We start from the raw sequence: 26,804 nt of genomic DNA, 5'->3' as shown, positions 1-26,804 counted from the left end.
TGTTTTTGATTCTCTGATTATTAAGTACACCAGTAATGATTTTATTTCATATTCAATATGTATTACAATCAATTGTAATTTAGTGTAATGAAAAATTGTATCTAATGTATTTATAGCAGTCATGACTAGAAGGGAAATCAGATTTTCCTAATTGAAAGAGAGAAAACAGAGGTCTTCACTCATGTAGCTTCAACCTCGACTAGCCTCTTATACCTCAGACTAAGTTTCATTCCGTTTGGATGACTAGTACTTTCGTGCTTCTAGTAAGAATTTCTATGATTATATAAGAAAAGAGACTTCTGTGAATCGGAAGCTTGGCCCCATGTAAAGCATTATAAGGATGTGATGGTTACAGAAACTGTAAGACACATAGTTTAGGGAAGAAGTCGCTTCTGTTTATCTCTTTCTCTCTCTTTCTCTTATCTTTAATCTCTAAAGTGTGTGCATGCTAAGTGGCTTCAGTCCTGTCCAACTCTCTGCTACCCTATGGACTGTAGCTCACCAGGCTTCTCTGTCCATGGGATTCTCCAGGCAAAATCTGGCGTTGGGGTTCCATTCCTTCTCCAGGGGATCTTCTTGAGCCAGGAATGGAACCCTAGTCTCTTGTGTCTCCTGCATTGGCAGGTGGGTTCTTTACCACTAGCGCCACCTGGGAAGCCCAGTCTTTAATAAGATACTGGTAAACCCAAAACAAACAAACAAAAACTGAAGCACACTCAGTTCAGTTCAGTTCAGTCACTCAGTCGTGTCCGACTCTTTGCGACCCCATGAATCGCAGCACGCCAGGCCTCCCTGTCCATCACCATCTCCCGGAGTTCACTCAGACCTGTGTCCATCGAGTCAGTGATGCCATCCAGCCATCTCATCCTCTCTTGTCCCCTTCTCCTCCTGCCCCCAATCCCTCCCAGCATCAAAGTCTTTTCCAATGAGTCAGCTCTTCGCGTGAGGTGGCCAAAGTACTGGAGTTTCAGCTTTAGCATCAGTCCTTCCAAAGAAATCCCAGGGCTGATCTCCTTCAGAATGGACTGGGTGGATCTCCTTGCAGTCCAAGGGACTCTCAAGAGTCTTCTCCAACACCACAGTTCAAAAGCATCAATTCTTTGGCACTCAGCTTTCTTCACAGTCCAACTCTCAGTGAGTTGCCATTTCCTTCTCCAAAGCATGAAAGTGGAAAGTGAAAGTGAAGTCGCTCAGTCGTGTCCCACTGCAGCCTACAAGGCTCCTCCGTCCATGGGATTTTCCAGGCAAGAGGACTGGAGTGGGTTGCCATTGCCTTCTCCGTTTATACTGACTTAAAAAAGACATATGTAAATGACTGACAAGACGTATTCTTAAGGAAGATTATCTAAGACTATTATCTGTCCCTAGAGAGGAGAAGGCTTTTTCCCTTTAGTTAGCCCATAGTAGCCTTAGTGACCACACTCCTAACCTAAAACGACAAGGCAAGTTCAATATACTAGTATTCTTAATCCATCGAGGAAGCAGAGAGTAAGTTCTAAACATTCTCATCACATGGAGGGAAAAAGACAAACAACAACTGTATTTGTGAGATGACAGATGTTAACTAAACTTATGGTGGTAATCTTCTCATAACAAATGCATATCTTCTCCTAGAGAAAATATACCCATGCTGATCACAGCACCGCTCAGCCATCACAATGCTAAATGTTCCTGTTGAATGTATCAGCCATAGAAACCCTCATGAGAGAATACAGAACGTAACAACTGTGTTCTCAAACCTACAACATCATAAAAGTATTAGACAACGAAGGAGATGGAGGATCTTGTCTAGATGGGACCTTTGATAGAACAACTGTCTCCCTTTAGTGACCAATCAAGCTGTCTTGCATGTTCCAACCAAGATTGTTGGAACTCAGCACAGAGGATTCATAATTAGCTTATTGCCAACCGTTCTGTCTCAGCTTGCCAGTAATAAATCTCTAAACTGATTGGTCTTCTTTGTGAAAGCCCTTATGGCCCCAAACTACAGATTAGTTGAAAAAAAAAAAAACCCATAAAGTCAGGAGACTCTGGGTCTTCTTGTAAATTCAATACCTTCTTTTATTTATAGAAAGTACTGATTCTTATTTTTTTTTAAAAAAAGTATGAATGCTTTGGGCTTCCCAGGTGGTGCTAGTGGTAAATAACCTGCCTGCCAATGCAGGAGACCTAGAGATGAGAGTTGGATCCCTGGGTCAGGAAGATCCCCTGGAGGAGGGCATGGCAACCCACTGCAGTATTTTTGCCTGGAGAATTCCATGTACAGAGGAGTTTGGTGGACTTCCAAAGTCCATGGGGTCATAAAGAGTTGGACACAACTAAGCAACTTAGCTGGAGAAGGAAATGGCAATCCACTCCAGTACTATTGCCTGGAAAATCCCATAGACAGAGGAGCCTGGTAGGCTACAGCCCATGGGGTCACAAAGAGTCGGACATGACTGAGTGACTTCATTTCTTCAGTGCTCTGCAATGGAGAAGGCAATGGCACCCCACTCCAGTACTCTTGCCTGGAAAATTCCATGGATGGAGGAGCCTGGTAGGCTGCAGTCCACGACGTCGCTAAGAGTGGGACACGACTGAGCGACTTCACTTTCACTTTTCACTTTCATGCATTGGAGAAGGAAATGGCAACCCACTCTAGTGTTCTTGCCTGGAGAATCCCAGGGACCGAGGAGCCTGGTGGGCTGCCATCTATGGGGTCTCACAGAGTCGGACATGACTGAAGTGACTTAGCAGCAGCAGCAGCAGCAGAGCAACTTAGCAGCAGCGTGGATGCTTTACTATGGATCTGTTATTACTGACCATCTCCCTAAAGTGGTACATAAATTGTGATGCCAAAAAGCAAGAGGTAGGTTAATTATTGTTCAATGTGGCAAAATTTAGGACATATGGCTCAGCCCATTTTACATCATAAATGGGCATGTGGTACCTGAAGTAAAATAAAAAGTACACTCAATTTGCTGTGATAAAGCTTTCAAGTATTCATGCTAATGGCAGGAGTGATATCAAGAGTCACGTGAAACTATAAATAACCATCAGGCTTTATTTAACCCAATATTCTAACACCTCTCACACAAACAACTTTAACAGTTTAGCAGAGTTCAGATAAAAATAACTTGAATGTTTCTTTATTTTTCTTTCCTGGTAGAGATAGGGCATAGTAAAAATAATAGCAATATAGTATCACATTAAAAAAATGAATAAAAAGAGAAGGAATAGGCGATATAAATTAACCACATTTTGGATTATTTTTAGTACCTCAAGTAACAGTCCTAATAGCCTCTAGTCAATATTGAGTTTAGCCAGGGAAAATAATGGAAAAAAGTCTACAACACTGTTAGGAGCTTTTTGTTTTTATTTATTTATTTATTTTTATTAGAGTATAATTGCTTTACAATGTTGTGTTAGGTTCTGCTAACTATCATTAAGTATCATTGTGAAGTGACTCACAGTGATGATCTGAGGTAGTTTCATTAAAATGTATTCTTAAAGTTAATATCAAATTATAAGCATAGAAAAACCTCCATACTGGGCCATTTATTGAGGGCTGTAAGCCTCTGCATAAGCGTGCTAAGTATTCTGCCTATTTGACTTTTTCCTTGTTTCCCCACATCTGTCCCATCATAAACAAAACAACCACATACAGACCCACCTGCTTTCCATGCACCTGGACTCCATTTAAAACAAATCTTGTTTCTAGACACAGGGGGAAAAAGAAAGGAATGTAAATGAAGAGGGTGGCTTCAAGATGAAGCTAAATACTTTAAGGGAAGTTGATTAGGTGGACATTGGAACCATTGAGTGTACGCAGTAAAATTTGACGATCTTATTTTTAATTTTTTTAAGTGACCCACTTAGTCTGTATAGTCTATACTTAGAATTCCTTTGTAAATGTATGGTTACACGTGCCTGCTCAGTCATGCCTGACTCTTTGTGACCCTGTGGACTGTAGCCTGCCAAACTCCTCTCTCCACGGAATTTTCAGGCAAGAATATTGGAGTGGATTGCCATTTCCTACGCTATGTAAATGTATAATCACTTCTAGGTTTGCTTCATGGCTGGTGTGTGTGGCACATTGTATCAGTTGTGAATTCAGCTTTTTAAAGTTTTTAAATATATAAGATTTTATCTCACGTATTTGAACAATTCTGATGCTGGGAGGGATTGGGGGCAGGAGGAGAAGGGGACGACCGAGGATGAGATGGCTGGATGGCATCACTGACTCGATGGACGTGAGTCTGAGTGAACTCTGGGAGTTGGTGATGGACAGGGAGGCCTGGCGTGCTGCGATTCATGGGGTTGCAAAGAGTCGGACACGACTGAGTGGCTGAACTGAACTGAACTGATGACTTCATAAATATATTATTCATAGGTAAAACTGGGTCGATTTTTAAAAAGGAAGGAGTAAATGTAAAGCTAAAGCTCTAAAAAGTTAAATAAATATTACAGGAAGCATATAGATTAAGGGGGTAATTTATGGAGACAATGTATGAAGGCCTGACATTCAGACAAACTTGGTAGTGTTAATTCTTTTCAGTCACTAGCCACTGCCAAGCATTAGGCTCCCCTTCTGTAGCCTGTGGCTAAGTAACTGGGAAGAGTAATAAAAGGGTAACATAAAGTATAGAATAGACTGTGTTGCCTTGTTATTTCTTTCCCCATTATATTAGATGATGAAAGGTTTTGTGTACATAGCTTTGAATTAAAAAAAAAATATATATATATATATTTAAAATTTCCTTCATGAATAGCATTTCTTTACTTTCAGGCACCAATATATATCCAGTGTACGCTGTTTCCTTAGCTTTTCCTCCTTTAGCACTTCATTTTCCAAATCTTTTGTGGAACATCGACAGTCCCAGTATCTCTTTCTTTCCCCTCAACCTTTGTATTCAGTACTTGGGTTTCCTTACAGTCCATGTTGCAGGGCTGAGAAGCAGATAAAACAGTCTTGGCCAAGTTGGATAAGATGTTTAAAAATAAAAGATACTGTGAGCTGCAATTGAATAATGCCCAAGGGTCAAAGTAATTTCCCTTTGCATAATAGCTGCCTTACTGAGATGAAAATTCCCAATATGAAGTGTGTTGTAGAAAACACACTCACTCAATTTTTCCTTGCAAATTCAAAATGACTTTAAAATTGGAATTACTAGAGTTTTCTAATATCACATTTGGAATAATTTCACATTTTGACTTTTTTATTTCTATCCCCCTTTTTTTTGGTGTTTTCTTTTAGTCTTCTTTCTAATCTTATCAATGATGAATTTAAGAGAAGATAATTTAGGACAAGATTTACATTTCTTGCATTGCTTCTTGAGGGTGATTTTGTTTTAGTTGGTAACTGCTTTGTATTTTTGAAAATGAGCCTGGCCCTCCTCTCTCCCATCTTAGAAATGCAACAAATGAAATAAAACACGAGAGAAAAATCAAAATGATATGTTTTCCTTCTTCTTTTTAGATGGTAAGGTTGAAGTTACAAAAGAAGGCGTAAAGCTGTGCACAATGGGTCCTGGAAAAGTGTTTGGAGAGTTGGCTATCCTTTACAACTGTACCCGGACGGCGACCGTCAAAAGTAAGGCTATTAAAAAAAAAGAACCTTTCAGTGTCTTCTTTCCTTTGATCTGTGAAGTGTTAGTTAATATGCCTCTTGATTTTAGTCTTTATAATTTTATTAATCTAGCTTCTAATTATTGCTTAGCGATACAGTTGATTTTTATCCTAAAGAGTAATTGTTAACATTGAGTTAAATTTTGTTGCTGACTTATTAAAAGAACCTTGAACTCATAAATTAGCGTTTATAAAATAGCACTTTATGAATTATAATTAAGCCGGAGCAAGATGTTGCATTTTCTGCCTTAAAGTCTCAGAATCATATTTAAGTACATTTTATGTATCTGTCTATTTCGGGTTGCTTTCCCCACATAAACTTCACTTATTCATTCAGTGGTTTAGAAAAATTAAAAGGAGAAATGTCTTTCGTCTCATTCAAACCCTGAGTAAGACATCCTGAATTCTAGAATTGCGTCTGAGTATATTCTTGTCTTCAGCTGCTCATCAAGCTGTATATTATAACGTTTTTCTTTTCTACTGATTGAGCTTATTTTAAGTCAAGGCAATAAAGCAGCTTGTTTCCCTAATTTTACATGTATGTGTATATATGATTTCTCTAGCAACTTTTATTGCTTGGTAGAAGCAGCTGCAATAGTTAGAAGGAAAAGAAGTTTGTTTTAAATATTCCTTCTTCCTGAGTACAGCATGTAATGAATGTGTAACAAACAGAGCTGGACGCCAAAGCCGACAATGGAAGGTCCAGCTCATTTTCAGGCAGAAATGTGTATTTAATGTTTGAAAAGTTCTTCTGACATAGTATCCTGTGAATGATTGCAATCACGTTACTTTGATTAGGTTGTGTCATTAAAACAATCCTGTTGGCAAAATGACAATTAAATTGTTATTGTTAATTTTATCTGAGTGTCACTGATCGTTTTATATATTGCTCCTTTCCTCTCAGAAGTATGGCATATAATTGACAATATGAAATTAAAACTTGGGTTGTAAAGAGCTGAAGAATGCGTGGCCAGCTAGTCACAAATTCTTACAGGTCTTGTTAGTGAATCACCTTTTTAGTCACTGAAATCGCTGTCACATCAGTGGCAACTGGGGCCCTTATAAAATCAGTCTTTCTTGACATTTTGATTCTTGATGTCTGAGAACACAGAACTCTTTTGATTGATAGGCACTGCCATGTTTTTATTTCATGTGCTCATTTAATTATATGACTCAAAGAATAATGAAGCCCAATGAACCATAACAGATTTTGCCAGAACTTAAACTCACTAGAAAAGTGTCTCAACTAGAAAAAAGAGCGGTGATGACTCCATTAGGTGAACAGATTTTGCTATCATGCTTCATTTTGATAAGAAATATATTGCTTTTAGGGCAAAAATGGGCCATGGTAACACTTTTGGATTAAAATAAGCTTTCTCTGAATTGTGAATACTTTTTTCAGGTTTTAAAATACCTAACTGATAAAAAATATTTTTTATATGCTGCTCATTTAATCTAACTAAAACCTTCCAAAGGCAAACAACTGATAGTAAGATAGTGCTTAATCTTGTGAAATATTAAATTGTTATTAAAGAAATACTTTAAACTGAATAGAATATTTAAATGAATTATATAGCCCAAGAGATTTTTTTGGTAAGGTGATTGCTTGGCTTCATGAAAGTCAATTTTCTTATTAAGTTCTTATAAAATGCTGTTCATTTGTACTCGCCTCTGTTGTTCTCATGTTTGATAAATTTAAATAGACATTATGCATCTGTTCAGCAACAAGGAACGAGGTGTTGAATGCAAATTATAATCCTCACTATTTTGGGGTAAGAATTTTATCTACCATTAAAGGGAATGAGCAATGGATCATGTTCTTTAATTCAGACTCAGATGTCTCATGTGTGTGAGTGTGTTTGTGTGTGTGTTCATCATGCCCCCTTAAGGTGTGGAGGATGCATTGAGAAGAGTCTGTGGTTAATGATGTGGAAATACATCTCTGCATTTATGGGTGCAGAGATTTTGTGCATGCCTAAGGGATGTTATCTATTAACCTCTGAATGTCGTGCGAGAATTATAAGGTGTGAATAAAGGTCATTTGTCATTTAGGACCTTTTGTGCCATCTTCTGTACTGTCAAGGGAGATTGTCCTTACCAATTGGAGGCTTAAACACTATTTTAAATTTAAGTTATACTCTCAAGCTGATCACTTTATAACTCTAATTAGATTCCATTGTATTAGTTCTATCAAATGACCACAATCAGTGCTATCTCACTCTTTACATGTGATATTTGTTTAATGTCCTTATTTGGTTTTTCAGATCCACTTGTTTATCAGAATTCAAAATTATGTCATCTCTTATCTATATTTTTTCTAACCATTGTTTTGCCGGTGGTGACCATTTGAAGTAACTTTCAAAATTGATTCATCTACTTGGGTGCAGTCGTCTTTTAAGTCTGAGGAAGTTCCCCTTCCTATTTAATCGCTTGTCTGCTGCTGCTGCTGCTAAGTCACTTCAGTCGTGTCCGACTCTGTGTGACCCCATAGATGGAAGCCCACCAGGCTCCTCTGTCCCTGGGATACTCCAGGCAAGAACACTGGAGTGGGTTGCCATTTGTCTAGCCACACGTTTTTCCTTGTCACTTACCTGGCTTTTCCCTCGCTTACCTCTTTTCCCCTAATGTCACTTTCATGATTGAAAATGTTGATGATCTCTATCTTTTCCCCTAGATCAGCCTGAGAGCTGCCTAGGATTTTAGTGTGTTTTTAATTGTACAGTCATCACAAACTTCAGGTGACATTCAAGAGCTCCTCAATGTATGTGAGTCTTTTCCATGAGAATAACTTTTTGAAATTGTATCAGGCCTTGAATAAATTCCAGTGACTTCCTCTGCTAATGAATGTGACCCAAGCACTTGTGGGTTGGCTTTTTTTTTCTTAGTAGGATATGATTTTTTTATATTGAAATATAATGAATGTATAACGTTATATTAGTGTCAGACATACACGATTCAATATGTGAATATATTGCAAAACAATCTCCACAATACCCATCCAGTTAATATCCATCACCATGTATCATTACAAAATTTCTTTTCTTGTGATTAGAACTTTTGAGTTCTGCTTTCTTAGCAGCTTTTAAATATGCAACATAGTATTAACTCTAGTTACTATGTGTACATTATATCCTCAGGACTTATTTTAAAATTGGAAGTTTGTACCATTTGACCTCTTTGACTCATTCTACGCACCCTTCACTGCCGGATCCTCAGCCTCTGGCAGCCACCAATCTGTTCTCTGTATTTGAAATCTTTTTTTTTTTTTTAAGATTCCACATATAAGTGGGATCATAATGGTGCTTGTCTTTCTCTGTCTGACTTGTTTCGCTTAGCATACTGCCCTCAGTGTTCAGCCATGTTGTAGCCAATGGCAGCATTTCCTCCTTTTTTATGACAGTAGTATTTATATGTAGACCTCATTTTCTTTACCTATTCAGCAATGGATACACAGGTTATTTTTGTCTTGGCTGTTGAAAATGTTAGTAATGTGAATGTTAGCTTGTGGGTTCATATCTCTTTGGGTATTAGTGTTGTTTATTTCTTGAATAAACATCCAGAAGTGGAATTGCTGGACTAGAGAGTATTAAGAGTCTTCATTTTTTGAGAACTTCCATATTGTTCCCCATAATGGCTATACCACTTTATGTTCCCACCAGACATGGATGAGGTTTTCCTTTTCTTCACACTCTTGCCAGCACTTGTTCATTTCTTGTCTGTTTGAAAACAGTCATTCTAACAGGTGAGAGGTGATACCTCACTGTGATTTTGATTTTCATTTTCCTAATGATTAAGTGATATTGCACATCTGATCGTGTGCCTTTTGGCTATCAGTATGTCTTTGGGAAATGTCTATTCAAATGCTCTGGCCACTTTCTAATCAAATTGTTTGTTTTATTTGTTGATATTGAATTGTATGAGTTCTGTATATATTTTGGATATTCAGTTCAGTCCAGTCACTCAGCTGTTTCCGACTCTTTGTGACCCCATGGACTGCAGCATGCCTGGTTTCCCTGTCTATCACCAACTCCCAGAGTTTATTCAAACTCATGTTCATAGAGTCAGTGATGCCATCCAACCATCTCACCCTCTCTCATCCCCTTTTTCTCCTACCCTCAATCTTTTCCAATATCATGTCTTTTCAAGTGAGTCAGTCCTTTGCATCAGGTGGCCAAAGTATTGGAGTTTCAGCTTCAGCACCAGTCCTTCTAATGAGTATTCAGCACTGATACTTTAGGATGGACTGGTTGGATCTCCTTGGTGTCCAAGGGACTCTCAAGAGTCTTCTCCAACACCACAGTTCAAAAGCATCAATTCTTTGGCACTCAGCTTTCTTTATAGTCCAACTTTCACATCCATATGTGACTACTGGAAAAGCCATAGCTTCGACTAGATGGACCTTTGCTGGCAAAGTAATGTTTCTGCTTTTTAATATGCTACCTAGGTTGGTCATAACATTAACTCATCAGATACATGATTTGAAAGTAATTTCTTTCCCCATTCTGAACGTTGCCTTTTCATTTTGTTGGCTTTCTTTTCTCTGCAGAATGTTTTTAGTTTGATATAGCCACACTTACTGGTTTTTGCCTCTGTTGCCTTTGCCTTTGGTGTTAAATCCAAAGAATCATCTCCCAGACTGATTTCAAGGCATTTACCACTTACATTTCCTTCTAGGAGTTTTATGGTTTCGAGTCTTACTTTCATGTCTTTAATCCAAAATATGTATTTTATTAAAGCTACCAATTGACATATGCTCTAAATTACGATTGTAAGATTGTTCATATTAATCCAACTAAAAGAACTATGGTAGTTTGAAGCAAGCTGTTTGTTTTTCACCTGGGAAAAAATCTTCTGGGATTCTTCTGAGACTAAATAAAAGTATACCATTTGTTATTATGGTCATACCAGGAGGAAGATATGATAGCACCAAGAAGAATATTATTTTAGAGCAAAAACCATAGTGATATGGGGGATGGGGTGGGAAACCCATATTACGTTACAGAAAATCTATACTTGTAATCTACTTTTATCTTATAAAACATTGATTCTTCCTCTGAGGAATGAGAGTATACAAATACATAAAAATAATATTGATGGCATCTAACAGATGCCTTGGATTATTCATGACTTGTGTGCATGTTAAGTCACTTGAGTTGTGTCTCTTTGTGACATTATGGACGGTAGCCCACCAGGCTCCTCTGTCCAAAGTGTTCTCCAGGCAAGAATACTGGGGTGGGTTGCCATTTCCTCCTCCGGGCCATCTTCCCTACTCATGGATCGAACCCTCATCTCTATGTCCCCTGTATTGGCAGGTGAGTTCTTTACCATTAGTGCCACCTGGGAAGCCCACTCATGCCTTAAATAAGTTCAAGGGTTTTTTCTTTTTGTAATTGTGATATGAAAATTGTCACTTTGATTTCATATATCCAATTATAAACATTCCAGATACCATGGGTAGGAAAAAAAATCAGTTGTTATATTTGATTTCTATAACACCAAACAATGTTGTTTGAATTTCACATTTTTGTCTAAATATTTTAAGATTGTATAAACAAAGGAGCATTTTAACCATCCATTTTCAAACGCCATGAAGGATAGGAATTTCTAATACATTCATTCAATACCCATGGCTTACTCAATTCCCATACCTAGAAGCATATCATTATCATGTTTTTCTAAGTGTCATTCCTGGCTGTGATTTCACCTTCACTAGCCTCACAGCTAAAGCAATATCAATTTACACTCACCCTGGGCCTCTTACCCTACGTCTATGCCCAAGGTTCTCTAAAATCACAAAAATGAAGACATTACTGGAAACAGATGGATAAGGCACTTATTGTACAGTGAGAGAGAGATTAAGTAGTACATAGCCTGTTTGTACATTTGCATAAAACGTGCCTTATTTTAACCTGGATTTCTCACAGCCAGTTCTCACAACTACACAAGAATTTTTTGAGGTTTGAACCACATGCTCTTTGCTCAAACTTCAATTGTACATGAATTTGTATTTTTGCCTGAAGGTGCTAAATTGAAGCTTGTTCCTCTTACTTTGAGTGCTCCACTGAAAGTGCCCCAAACCTTAGCCAATATATAATTCACATAATTCATTCAAAGAGACTCCAATAAAAATCCAAGACTAAAAGTTCTCTCTTTGTAGGAAAACATCTTGGTATCAGATTAGGGTGATTACCATATACAAGTTACCTGCAAAATGGCTTTGGTGGGTGTAAAAGCTCTTTTATGAATGGACTTGGGCAAAATATCTGAATAATTCTTTCTCCTTAGATTATTTATACAAGTATTTTAAAATTCCTCAGTACTACAGTACTAACACAAAAGAACCTTAAATATCCTTACAAGAAATCTGACAAATTGGGACTTGAATAATGAATAACATCTGATTTAATGTAAATACTTTCAACTTTCCATACTTTAACCTTCCTGAGATATTTGTAAAGGCGGGAAGCTGAGCAATTAAGATATTTCACTGTGTCAAAGATGTTTTTAAGAACAAGTTGAAAGGTTTAGATTTTCTGTTTATTTTTATTTTTAAAATAGAGTTGAGTGTGTGCAGTAAAATGGCTTGTATTTTCCCTTGCAGGTCTGTTTCAAACACTGCATTATTCAACCTGACTTAAGAAAATCTGCCAACTGTCAAAACCCTAAAAAGATGAATTGGGGAAAAAAGTAAAAGGAATTTGACTATAATTTCTTGGTCAAATAACTCTATGCACTATAAATGTAATGCCTACACCTCTCAGGTCAACATATGGTGCTTTTTATTGGTAAAGAAATGCAAGGAATGAATGCCAGTTTTATTACTGATATAAAGGAATCTTAGATGAAGCTCTTAGAGTGGCTGTAAACCTTGACAGTTTCTTAAGATGACTATATCAAGAAGTAAGCAATTACATAGCTTTTAGGAAATGCCATTATAGTGTTCCATAAAGTGCCATTTTTATGATAACGATTTTCATGTTGTAAAAATGAACCAACATTGTCTGCCAGTACAAGCAGTTGACATGTGTGCAGTTATTACCTGGGGTTTTAATGACCAGGAGCAACCACATACTGTCATGCTCCCCGTGGGCCAGTGCAAAGGCAGAGGAGATAACTGTGTTAATGAGACAGTCTCTGTTTTATCTTCAAGAGGCAGATTAAAAAGATGCATGCTCTGCTTTCTCCCAGCCTGATGAATGCTTTATACCAAGAACCCTGAAGGAGGACACAACATCAACTTAGATGATAAAGACTAGAAATATTACCCTGATTGCAGAAAGAATAGTTCAGTAACTTCCCGGAGTTGTCATTATTGTCACCATCCTGGACAATGAAACAAGCAGATGATTATGGCATCATCTTGAAGAAGCAGGTACACTTGTTTAGTGACTTAATTCGATAATCTTCTTCTTAGTATAATTTTCCATCACATTGGTCTATTAAAGAATATGGTAAAAATTAGTAACATAAATCCAATAATCCCTAAGAAATAAATTTCTTTAATAAGGAAAGCAACTCACAAGGTACCAATGATGATATCAGATGAACATAAACAAATAGACCTGCAAAAGCTATTCTGTGCATTCATTAACAGTTATTAAACTATAATCTTTTTCTTTTAGAGGCTGAAGCTGTTTTTCTAGTTTCTTTTGATGGAAACTTTTATGATTAGAATTGATTTATGATTTATACGTAACCATTTCCAGAAAAAAATCTAAATCTAGTATTGACTCGGCCTGTCAAGTAGGCATATGTTAGCAGTGCTTCTTGGGATAAAAACAAAACCCTCTCACAGTCCAAGGAAGGCACTAGTACTTAATTCCTTCTTGCATGGGTGCATGCTAAGTCGCTTCAGTCATGTCTGATTCTTTGAGACCCCATGGACAATAACTTGCCAGGCTCCTCTGTCCGTGGGATTCTCTAGACAAGAATACTGGAGTGGGTTGCCATGCCCTCCTCCAGGGGTTCTTCCTGACCCGGGGGTCGAACCTATGTCTATTATGTCTTCTGCACTGACAGATGGGGTCTTTACCACTAATACCACCTGGGAAGCCCCTAATTCCTTCTAAAGTTAGATAAATTCCTCTTTTGTTCTGTCCTTTCATTAGTCAATCATTGAATACTTTGTTTCCTATATGGAGTGAATAGTCAGGCTGTAGCTGGGGTCTTATTATTTTTTAAGAATCATGGGTAGTTTAATAGTAAATTCTATACGATGGGCAAGGAAGGCTGATTTTTTTTTAACAAATTATATAATCCTGCAGAATTGGTAATTTTCCCACAGACTTGCATCATAAAAGAGCTTCCCACAGTGCAAAGTTTGTGTCAGTTTTAGACATATTAAACCTTCATTCATTCATTCATTCCATAATTTGATCAGAGGTAATTTTAGTATTTACTCAACTGATTGAAAGAATAAAAAGAAAAATACTAAGATCAATATTACATATTAGGTAATTGTTCTTTAAATCTTCCCTGCATTGAGATGGATTCCCGATGAATGCTCAGTAGTAAAGATGGATAAGAAGTGCAATTAACATCATACTAGACTCAAAGATTTGGGGATGGGTGATGGTATGTGTTAACCCCATTTTATTACTGAAGCAACTGAGACCCAGAGCTAATTTCAGAGGGAGGGCCAGGAGTTTGACAGAACTTTGATGTGATATGAAATGGTATAGACCTAACAGAAGCAAAAGATATTAAGAAGAGGTGGCAAGAATACACAGAAGAACTGTACAAAAAAGATCTTCATGACCCATATAATCATGATGGTGTGATCACTAATCTAGAGCCAGACATCCTGGAATGTGAAGTCAAGTGGGCCTTAGAAAGCATCACTACGAACAAAGCTAGTGGAGGTGATGGAATTCCAGTTGAGCTGTTTCAAATCCTGAAAGATGATGCTGTGAAAGTGCTGCACTCAATATGCCCACAAATTTGGAAAACTCAGCAGTGGCTGCAGGACTAGAAAAGATCAGTTTTCATTCCAATCCCAAACAAAGGCAATGCCAAAGAATGCTCAAACTACCGCACAATTGCACTCATCTCACATGCTAGTGAAGTAATGCTCAAAATTCTCCAAGCCAGGCTTCAGCGATATGTGAACCTTGAACTTCCTGATGTTCAAGCTGGTTTTAGAAAAGGCAGAGGAACCAGAGATCAAATTGCCAACATCTGCTGGATCATGGAAAAAGCAAGAGAGTTCCAGAAAAACATCTATTTCTGTTTTATTGACTATGCCAAAGCCTTTGACTGTGTAGATCACAATAAACTGTGGAAAATTCTGAAAGAGATGGGAATACCAGACAACCTGACCTGCCTCTTGAGAAACCTGTGTACAGTTCAGGAAGCAACAGTTAGAACTGGACATGGAACAACAGACTGGTTCCAAATAGGAAAAGGAGTACATCAAGGCTGTATATTGTCACCCTGCTTATTTAACTTCTATGCAGAATACATCATGAGAAACGCTGGACTGGAAGAAGCACAAGCTGGAATCAAGATTGCTGGGAGAAATATCAATAACCTCAGATAGGCAGATGACACCACCCTTATGGCAGAAAGTGAAGAACTAAAAAGCCTCTTGATGAAAGTGAAAGAGGAGAGTGAAAAAGTTGGCTTAAAGCTCAACATTCAGAAAATGAAGATCATGGCATTGGTCCCATCACTTCATGGGAAATAGATGGGGAAACAGTGGAAACAGTGTCAGACTTTATTTTTTTGGGCTCCAAAATCACTGCAGATGGTGATTGCAGCCATGAAATTAAAAGACGCTTACTCCTTGGAAGAAAAGTTATGACCAACCTAGATAGTATATTCAAAAGCAGAGACATTACTTTGCTAAGGTCCATCTAGTCAAGGCTATGGTTTTTCCTGTGGTCATGTATGGATGTGAGAGTTGGACTGTGAAGAAGGCAGAGCACTGAAGAATTGATGCTTTTGAACTGTGGTGTTGGAGAAGACTCTTGAGAGTCCCTTGGACTGCAAGGAGATCCAACCAGTCCATTCTGAAGGAGATCAGCCCTGGGATTTCTTTGGAAGGAATGATGCTAAAGCTGAAACTCCAGTACTCTGGCCACCTCATGCGAAGAGCTGTCTCATTGGAAAAGACTCTGATGCTGGGAGGGATTGGGAGCAGGAGGAGAAGGGGACGATAGAGGATGAGATGGCTGGATGGCATCACTGACTCGATGGACGTGAGTCTGAGTGAACTCCGGGAGTTGGTGATGGACAGGGAGGCCTGGCGTGCTGCGATTCATGGGGTCGCAAAGAGTCGGACACGACTGAGCAACTGAACTGAACTGAGGTGTCACAGACTTTAAAATTTGGTCTGTAATTCACATGTCTTTAAAGCACAAGTACATCCATAGGATTATTCCTATTGGCCTTAGGACTCTATTTTCATGGAAAGCTACACAGTAATTACAATTCACAAGTCACAATTGTTTTATTTTTTAATTTTCAAATTGTAACACATGGACTTACATTAAGTACCTCTGTTATCAAAATAATGAATTGTGTGACATACTAAAGAAAGGATCTTAAGCTTAAAATCTTAGAGACACATAATGAACAATCATAACCAAGTAAAGGATTTAATTTATGCAGTTCATTGAAATACTTAATAGTGTTTCATGGAATGAAATTTTATTCAGTATTTCGACATCACTAAGTAGTTATATGTTTATTCTATAAACCTAATAGTCAATGAATTTCTTTAAAGGAGGAATTATGAATACACAGCAATTCAAAAAAATTGAGCATGAATACAATAATAAATTAAAAAATATATTTTTGTATATTACAACCATATTAGAAGGAAAAATATTGAGTCATGTCATAGGTGCTTGCCTTCGTTTTTCCCTTTAATTTCCTCTGCCTAGAAGAAACATAATCTCAGCAATTCATTGGTGAATCTGAGATACTTACTGTGTCTATAGGATGTCCTTTGCTGCCTGGATAAATTTCTAAGTAATCATGACGTCTATGCTTTATAATTCCCAGCCTGTCATTCAGTCACTCTTTAATGTCCTCCTCAAAATACTCTAATGTAATAGGTGAGACAGGCTGTTTCTGATTTTTCAGATGAGAAAATGGTGACAAGATTGTAGAGTCCATTAATGCTAGTTCATTTACAAATCCTCTGACAAATTTAGGTAGCACTCTTTGGAGAACTTTTGCTGTAGGCACCCCTCCTTTCCTCCTTCCCGGTGTTGTAGACTTCTGAATCAGGCCTGCAATTTGCCTACTACTCTATACATAAAATGTGGACCCTTGATTATGGAACTTCAGATATTTAGTACAATGTTTATCAAAGTGGTCCCTGCAATGGCAACCATCAACATCATCTAGGTACTTGCAAAATCTGTGGCATTCTCCATCCATTGATTCAGAATTTTTTGACTAGGGCACACTAATCTGTGTAAAACAAGCCCTCTGGGTGATTCTTATGGATCTAAAGTTGAGGACCACTGATCTGGACCCTCGGGGTGCTTAATTTGTATCAACCTAAACGTAGCACACTCTCCATGCATCAAATTGTTTATGTGGAAGTATTTAAAAGAAAATTTTGAACACCATAATAAATAGTTTTATTCTTGCTGTCACTGTAAGTTTTTCCCTTCTTTTGTTGCTGTCTAGCAGAGATACTTAGGAAAAGTTACTTTTCTATTTTTCAGTAAAACTGCATCAGCGGAAGAGTATCAACGTTGTGCAGATTATTAACATATGCTTTTGAAGAATAGTGAGAGGTACATTAAAAGAACAGGTTGAGAGGGAAGGAAAAATTTAAAAAATCATGGGCTGCTGGGCCACGTTGTTAACAAGAATAACTTTTAGATTTTTTGGCTTTGATGGCTAGCACATTGGTAGGAAAACAGAACAAAGAGAAAGTTTTATTTGATTTTGTTGTTTTTCATGCTCATGACTGTGGTTTGGATTAAATGAGAAAACAAATGTGTATGGATGTATTTAAGAGAACCACTTGAGTGGGTGATGTCTGAATAAGGGGAATGTTTTTCACTGATAGTTAAATCCAGTCCATTGGACCAATCGTGGAAAAGGTCCTTTCGAGTTGGTGTAGGTGGTCATTGATTTCATTCATGAAGAGAGCCCAGGAAGTCCAAGATGGATTGCATATCTCTTAGTGTCTGATTATTAGAAGATAAAGAAACATCCATGGATCACAGTCCTTGAGAAAGAAATGAGGAGTTCCTTGGAATTGAGACATGTACAGATCCGAGGCCTGGAGTGCTGAGGGATGTAGGTAAGGAAGTTAGCTGATTTCTGCAGGGTATTGAGAACTGAGTTTTCACTGTGAATGTGGCAGAAGTTAGGCAGTATCCACTTCTCAGAAAGGCAGGGAGGCAAGGGTCAAGAAATTCTATGGCTTAGGAAGCTGAGCATTGTCTTCTGCACCGTGTTCTTTGCTGCTTGTATTCTCCAAAGGGCAATCTGTCTTACTAATAATACACACTTCATACCCTCGTAAGTCCTCCTGTGTCTAACAGAGCAACTTTTTATTGACTTGAAAACATTGTTGTCTGTAGTTTTCTGAGTGGGATCAAAAGTGTTGTTAAAACTAACTTCATAACTGAATTCTTTATTTGCAAAATAAAGTTCATGGAGTGAGTTTGCATATGAAATCTATGAGAACAGGTTTTTGTAGTTCCAGAGCAGCCTCTGGGAGCCCCATCCATGACCCTCCATCTACTTACTATTCATCCCTTCTTACTTCTCCCTCTGGGTTAAGTATAGCATTGGATAGCTATTTTTAAGTTCAGCTCAGGTAACACAGTTGAAAACCACTGCTCCAGTTGAATCCAAGTTTATTTTGCGTTTCTAAGGAGTGGTAATTCTTTATTTTATGTCCCTACCCTTGGCTATCAGCAATATCTGTAACCTTCAAGTAAGGCTTAAGAAGCTTACTTACGGTCACACATCTGGATTGCTAAACTATGCCTCTATCTTGACAGTCCCCACTAAGACACTGAATGAACTACATCATCTCAACCTTTGTTTCTGGCAGTCGACAGGTAAAGATCCAGCTTCATCTGTAACATCATTCATCAGGGCTTTCTTGGACTCCAGCCAGATCTCGTGATTCACTGCTAAACACCTGGAGAGCAATTAAGATATTCATAATCTACTTAGCATAGAGAGAGATAGATTATAAACTGTTCTGGCAAACAAGAGGTTAAGAAAACGGAGGAATTTTGAGCGGTGGTGAACTCCCTGTGAATGGGCATTGCAGGCTTTGTGGAGGAGATAGACATTGATTTGTTCCAAAATTAGAGGAGAGTTAAGAGGTTAGATCTGTAATCATACTGCCTGGATTCAGATTTAAAAAAATTTTTTTTTTTAATTGAAGGATAATTGCTTTACAGAACTTCGTTATTTTCTGTCAAACCTCAACATTAATCAGCCATAGGTATACATATATCCCCTTCCTTTTGAACCTCCCTACCATCTCCCTCCCCACCCCACCCCTCTATGTTGAATCAAAGCCCCTGTTTGAGTTTGCTGAACCATACAGCAAATTCCCATTGGCTATCTATTTTACATACTGTCTAGATAGCATATTAAAAAGCAGAGACATTACTTTGCCAACAAAGGTCCATCTAGTCAAGGCTATGGTTTTTTCAGTGGTCATGCATGGATGTAAGAGTTGGACTGTGAAGAAAGCTGAGCGCCAAAGAATTGATGCTTTTGAACTGTGGTGTTAGAGAAAACTCTTGAGAGTCCCTTGGACTGCAAGGAGATCCAACCAGTCCATTCTAAAGGAGATCAGTCCTAGGTGTTCATTGGAAGGACTGATGCTAAAGCTGAAACTCCAATACTTTGGCCACCTCATGCGAAGAGTTGACTCACTGGAAAAGACCCTGATGCTGGGAGGGATTGGGGGCAGGAGGAGAAGGGGACAACAGAGGATGAGATGGCTGGATGGCATTACCGACTCGATGGACATGAGTCTGAGTGAACTCCGGGAGTTGGTGATGGACAGGGAGGCCTGGTGTGCTGCAATTCATGGGGTCGCAAAGAGTCGGACATGACTGTGTGACTCAACTGAACTGAACTGCCCTGTAAATAAATTCTTCAGTTCCATTTTTCTAGATTCTATATATGTACGTTAGAATATGATATTTATCTTTCTCTTTCTGACTCACTTCACTCTATAATAGGTTTTAGGTTCATCTACCTCATCAGAACTGACTCAAATGTGTTCCTTTTTATGGCTGAGTAATATTCCATTGTGTTTATGTACCACAACTTCTTTATCCATTCATCTGTCAATGGACATCTAGGTTGCTTCCGTGTTGTAAATAGTGCTGCAATGAATAATGGGATACATGTGTCTTTTTCAACCCTGGTTTCTTTGGGGTATATGCCTAGGAGTGGGATTGCTGGGCAATATGGTGGTTTTATTTTTAGTTTTTTAAGGAATCTCCATATTATCTTCCATAGTGGCTCTATCAATTTACATTCCCACCAACAGTGCAGGAATGTTCCCTTTTTCCACACCCTCTCCAGCATTTATTGTTTGTTGACTTTTTGATGCGGGCCATTCTGACTGGTGTGAGCTGATATCTCATTGATTTGCATCTCTCCAATAATGAGCGATGTTGAACATCTTTTCATGTGTTTGTTAGCCATCTGTATGTCTTCTTTGGAGAAATGTCTGTTTAGGTCTCTTTCCCATGTTTTGATTGGGTTGTTTGTTTTCCTGGTATTGAGTTGTATGAGCTGCTTGTATACTTTGGAAACTAATCCTTTGTCAGTTGTTTCATTTGCTATTATTTTCTCCCATTCCGAGGATTGTCTTTTCACCTCCTTATAGTTTTCTTTGCTGTGCAAAAGCTTTTAGATTTAATCATGTCCCACTTGTTTACTTTTGTTTTTATTTCCATTACTCTAGGAGGTGGGTCATAGAGGATCTTGCTTTGATTTATGTCATCAAGCATTCTGCCTATGTTTTCCTCTAAGAGTTTTATAGTGTCTGGTCTCACATTTTAGGTCTTTAATCCATTGGATTCAGATTCTTTAGCACTTACTAATTGTGTGCCTTTGGGAAAATAATTTAATGTTTCTGGGTCTCAGCTCTTTTACCTTTAAAATAGTAAGGACCTGCCTTAAGACTAAGGCAAAGATTAAATAAGGGAATGCCTGTGAAAGGCTTAGTGTAGCATGTAATACATTTAATAAATACTGTTATGTTACAGTTGTTATCACAACTAAAACTATAAAAGCATGAAAGGATTCAGTAAGTAGTTGAGACCACCATTATTTTTAGACCTGAGAAGTACTGTAGAGGAACCCAGAGCACAGCTTGAAATCCACTTCTGGTCCAGAAGTATAAGAAAGGCAAAGAACCATGTCTCCAGAGCCTGAGGTCCCTACAAGGATCCCAGATCTTGAGATACTGCCACTTCCGTTACAGCCATGACCCAACCAGTTTGGTTCAGGTGTGTACTTTGAATGAACCAATATGAAAAACACTAGCATCAAAACCAAACTACGGGTAGGAATGTTGAGGACAGTGATTATACAAGCTGGGCATTCCAATACTGCTGCTTAGAGGCATGATTTTGGACTATAAAGAAGTAAGGAGAATTGATATGTTGTTTGAAGTCCTATTGTTATCACTTAACTCCTGGGCAGAATTCTCTGCACTTCTATGAGAAATGTTTATGTTTGTGGGATGTTTGCACAGTCCTGAGTAGGCACCTAGTTGTTGTTCAACCGCTAAGTCCTATCTGACTCTTTGTGACCCCATGGACTCTAATCTGCCAGGTTTCTTTGTCCATAGGGTTCTCCAAGCAAAAATACTGGAGAGAGTTGCCATTTCCTTCTCCAGGGAGGCATCTAGGACATCAAGGCCTTGCACAAATTAAGAATATATGGCTATTGGCCATGCCTTCAAAATGTCAGTTATTTTCAAAACTATTATTTCATCAAACAACACCCATTGTTTTCATTTTAAGATGCAGTCTGGAAATTTAAGACTTCTAATGTCTAATTCCTTTGTCTCTGATTATCTTAGGAGACACTAATCTCTTCTATATTTACCACATTCTTTCTGGATAAATATGCTGGTGATGGCCACACTTCTCATAAGAATGGTCAAAATCCTGCCCCTCCTATCCCTCAACAACTAACCAAGTTTCGTATCCTCTGGGCAAAGCCTTGCCATTTTATCTATGGAATGAATTGATCAATTTCTGGTTTACCTAAAATTATAATCACTCCAAGAAATTGTTCATGTCCCTTGTCTTTCATTGTCATTTAATACTTTGAGGAAGAAATGTAGTCATTTAAATGGAATTTGCCACTGATACACAACCAATTACACTTATCCACGAAACTTGAGTAGAACAGGAAACAAAGAGGTGAAAACAATAGGAAAAACAACTCTCACCAATGTGAAATAAACTATATGCAGCACAAAAGTAATCCATGAAGTTTTAAGACCATCAAGATATTAGAAATAGAGCTTATGAAATGCTAAATATCTTCTGAGTCTCAACCTTGAGTTGGAAGAAATAGACATCAAGCATTAATTCTCTTTGTAATTATAGGACTAATAAAAATGGAAATGAACTTAGATGTTTGGGGGTTTTAAAAGACAGATAAGATGCTTGGAGTCTTAGATTTAAAAAGATAGAGAAAATACTAAATGAAAGATGGAATCTTTTACTTACAGATTCTCTGAATCTCCTACTTGTTCTTCCTATTTATCAGTCAGAAAAACTTAAGATTTGAACAGCAGCAATTAATTATAAAAGCAGCAGGAATAATTTTTTGGTTATGACTTTTTCCCCTAATATTTCATTGAATTAATTTAGCATGCCTTTTACATTTAAAAATATTTCTCTGATCATCAAAATGACATATTTAGAAAAAGTGTAAGTTTTTTTCTACATCATTTATAATGCCACTACCCAGAAAGGATACTTAGAACATTTTGTACTTCCTTCCTTTTCTTCTTAACTGTCTTAAGAGGTTAGACAACATTGCTTGGCTTTTTAACACATAAGCTTAATTCTGAATGTTAATCATTTCTTCATAGTTGGTACTTGTTACCACTGTTTTTAAGGTTTTATTTTGGGTCAAGGTGGCTGGATTTTGTTTTCATTTTCTCTTTAAGCTTTTCACTTGTATGGTAACATTTTTTTTTTTTTTGGTATTATTATTCTTGGTCTTCCAGTTTTTTCTGTTCCATTTTTGCCATCTGCTCTTGATGTACACATTCTCCTTGGTCCAGGCAACTTGATAACTTGAACTAGAATATTAGTACTGTGTATTCATGTTTCATGAATAGTTTGAATTAGAGGCTGTTATACATGCCCTTTGTTAACAGGGATGATGAAAGTAGAATAGCAAGTGGTGACGATAGCAGTGATATCTTTCTACAGACAATGTTCAGTGGTTGGCTTGGCACAGCTTCTGAGCATTTGAGGTTTAGGTTTGTCCCACTGTTTGTCATGATATTCTGAAATTCTCTTTTAGGAGAATTTTAGGTCTTTCTAGAAGTTTTACATAGTTGAGTTCAGTTCAGTCGCTCAGTCGTGTCCAACTCTGCAACCCCATGAACTGCAGCACGCCAGGCCTCCCTGTCCATCACCAACTCCCAAAGTCCACCCAAACCCATGTTCATTGAGTTGGTGACGCCATCCAACCATCTCTTTCTCTGTCGTCCCCTTCTCCTCCTGCCCTCAATCTTTCCCGGCATCAGGTTCTTTTCAAATGAGTCAACTCTTCGCATGAGGTGGCCAAAGTATTGGAGTTTCAGCTTCAACATCAGTCCTTCCAATGAACACCCAGGACTGATGTCCTTTAGGATGGACTGGTTGGATCTCCTTGCAGTCCAAGGGACTCTCAAGAGTCTTATCCAACACCACAATTCAAAACCATCAATTCTTTGGCGCTCAGCTTTCTTTATAGTCCAACTCTCACTTCCATACATGACTACTAGAAAAACCATAACCTTGACTAGACAGACCTTTGTGGGCAAAGTGATGTCTCTGCTTTTTAATATGCTGTCTAGGTTGGTCATACCTTTCCTTCCAAGGAGTAAGCATCTTTTAATTTCATGGCTGCAGTCACCATCTGCAGTGATTTTGGAGACCAGAAAAATAAAGTCAGCCACTGTTTCCCCTTCTATTTGCCATGAAGTGATGGGACTGGATGCCATGATCTTCGTTTTCTGAATGTTGAGCTTTAAGCCAACTTTTTCACTGTCCTCTCACTTTTATCAAGAGGCTTTTTAGTTCCTCTTCACTTTCTGCCATGAGTGGTGTCATCTGCATATCTGAGGTTATTGATATTTCTCCTGGCAATCTTGATTCCAGCTTGTGCTTCCTCCAGCCTGGAGTTTCTCATGATGTACTCTGCATATAAGTTAAATAGGCAGGGTAACAATATACAGTCTTGACGTACTCCTTTTCCTATTTGGAACCAGTCTGTTGTTCCATGTCCAGTTCTACCTGTTGCTTCCTGACCTGCATACAGGTTTCTCAAGAGGCAGGCCAGGTGGTCTGGGATTCCTGTCTCTTCCAGAATTTTCCAGTTTATTGTGATCCACACAGTGAGTTACTGGTCATTTAAAATTCATGGAAAAAATCCGTTGATTGCATTTAATTTCTTAGCAGAATCATTTCCAGAAAAGTTAAATGTTGGCAAGCTTAATTTATTTATAACATTGACATTAATATTTCAAAACATTCGTTCTGATTTTTCTTCTGCATAAACTGTTACAGTATATAAATTTAGGAACTTTGGTTGAACAAAGTTGCACTCCTTCTCCTATAAACTAATTTTCAATTGTTATTAATGTTTGGGAAAATGTGTTAGTCCATGTGGTAAATTGTCTTCCCTGGTGGGTCAGATGGTAGAGAATCTCCCTGCAGTGTGTGAGACCTGGTTAGATCCCTGGTTTGGTAAGATCTCTGAGAGAAGGGCATGGCAACTCACTCCAGTATTCTTGCCTGGAGAATTCCTGGCACGCTACAGCCCATAGAGTTGCAGAGTCAGACAGGACTGAACAACTAACACTTTTACTTTCATGTGGTAAATTACTCAGGTTAGTGTTTACATTTTAAGGTGAACTCCATAAATTGATACCCAGAGTACAATTAAGCTGCTTTCTGATATAATCTTTCTTTTCCAAATGATATTATTAGGCAAATCATCCCATAACCATTTAGAGTACTATTCCACCTTCTTTACTGATAAGAAATGTCCACTCACAGTGGCCTCTCGAAAGTATAATTTATTAGATTTATAATTAAGACATTAAAATTTCTTCCTTTGTGTATTCTCTGTGGTGTTTTCACAATTCTTCAAACATTGTCTTTGGAAGTAGAGTGATGTTATTACAGCAAAAATCACCTCCTTAAGATTTAAAAGAAAATGATGCTCAGGAGGCCAGTGGCTAAGAGTCTTTTAAATTTGGGCAGGGTGACTTAATTAGCTGCAACATTTGACTTTGGACCTATGGTGTTTAGAAGGCCATAAAATACACTGTTTTCCCCCAACAACAGAGGGTTTAGAGCATAGAGACCACTGACAGAATGTACTGCTGATGTTATTGGTCATATGGGAAGTTTTTAAAATGGTATTTTGGTTCCTTAAAATTTCCTAATTAAATAGATAGCTTGGCTCTGGATTTTGAGCTCCAGTGGAGAATCAAAGGATATAGAAAAGATGAGTGAACATGTACACACTGCTGTTTTTAAAAATGTTTTTTAAAAAAAACAACAAGGACCTGTGGTATCAGTTCAGTTCAGTCGCTCAGTCCTGTCCGACTCTTTGTGACCCCATGAATCTGAATTGCAGCACGCCAGGCCTCCCTGTCCATCACCAACTCCCAGAGCTCACTCAGACTCACGTCCATCGAGTCGGTGATGCCATCCAGCCATCTCATCCTTTGTCGTCCCCTTCTCCTCCTGCCCCCAATCCCTCCCAGCATCAGAGTCTTCTCCAATGAGTCAACTCTTCGCATGAGGTGGCCAAAGTACTGGAGTTTCAGCTTCAGCATCATTCCTTCCAAAGAAATCCCAGGGTTGATCTCCATCAGAATGGACTGGTTGGATCTCCTTGCAGTCCAAGGGACCCTCAATAGTCTTCTCCAACACCACAGTTCAAAAGCATCAATTCTTCGGCACTCAACTTTCTTCACAGTCCAACTCTCACATCCATGCATGATCACAGGAAAAACCATAGCCTTGACTAGATGGACCTTAGTCAGCAAAGTAATGTCTCTGCTTTTGAATATGCTATCTAGGTTGGTCATAACTTTTCTTCCAAGGAGTAAGCGTCTTTTAATTTCATGGCTGCAATCACCACCTGCAGTGATTTTGGAGCCCCCAAATATAAAGTCTGACACTGTTTCCACTGTTTCCCCATCTATTTGCCATGAAGTGATGGGATGGGATGCCATGATCTTTGTTTTCTGAATGTTGAGCTTTAAGCCATCCTTTTCACTCTCCTCTTTCACTTTCATCAAGAGGCTTTTTAGTTCCTCTTCACTTTGTTCCATAAGGGTGGTGTCATCTGCATAGCTGAGGTTATTGATATTTCTCCCGGCAATCTTGATTCCAGCTTGTGTTTCTTCCAGCCCAGCGTTTCTCATGATGTACTTTGCATATAAGTTAAATAAGCAAGGTGACAATATACAGCCTTGACATACTCCTTTTCCTATTTATATAGCACAGGGAATTCTGCTCAGTGTTATATGGCAGCCTGGATGGGAAGGAAGTTTGGGAGCAAATGGAAAAATGTGTATGTATGGCTGAGTCCGTTCACTGTTTACCTGAAACTATCAAAACACTGTTAATTGGCTATACTTCAAAACAAAATAAAAAGTTAAAAAATGAAAAGATGAATTTCAGAAGACATTAAGGAACCACAGCACTGAAGCCAACTTTTATTGAGACAGAGCATAGTATTTACAAAGATTTTTGATTTGGCTATGTTTCATGGAGGCCAAAATCTGGGTGTATCAAAATGTTAAAAAGAGATTATAAAAAATGGGTAAAATATTGTGAACACTTTCTCTCCAGTACTTGGGTAGGTACATGAGGAGCTGAAGAAAAGAGGGGAAGGCCCACCTAATTTCAAAGTATGTAGATACATTTACAAATAAAGAAAACCAATCAAACTGAGAAACATCCAATAACACTAAATTAATGTGTCTA

At 38.2% G+C, this 26,804-nt stretch overlaps 1 protein-coding gene across 2 annotated transcripts in view; it reads left to right on the top strand.

Moving 5' to 3' along the window:
* Positions 1-26,804, top strand: part of PRKG1 (protein kinase cGMP-dependent 1) — a 1,378,000-nt gene that overhangs the window by 498,718 nt on the left and 852,478 nt on the right. For both annotated transcript variants that reach the window (XM_040254675.1, XM_040254674.1), the window contains exon 3: positions 5,459-5,572. In XM_040254675.1, the coding sequence (XP_040110609.1) occupies positions 5,459-5,572 (114 nt within the window). The remainder of the gene's footprint in view (positions 1-5,458; positions 5,573-26,804) is intronic.

This window comes from Oryx dammah, unplaced genomic scaffold (genome assembly GCF_014754425.2).
Source record: "Oryx dammah isolate SB20612 unplaced genomic scaffold, SCBI_Odam_1.1 HiC_scaffold_14, whole genome shotgun sequence".
Lineage (NCBI taxonomy): Eukaryota > Metazoa > Chordata > Mammalia > Artiodactyla > Bovidae > Oryx > Oryx dammah.
This window is presented reverse-complemented; position numbering and strand designations above follow the sequence as displayed.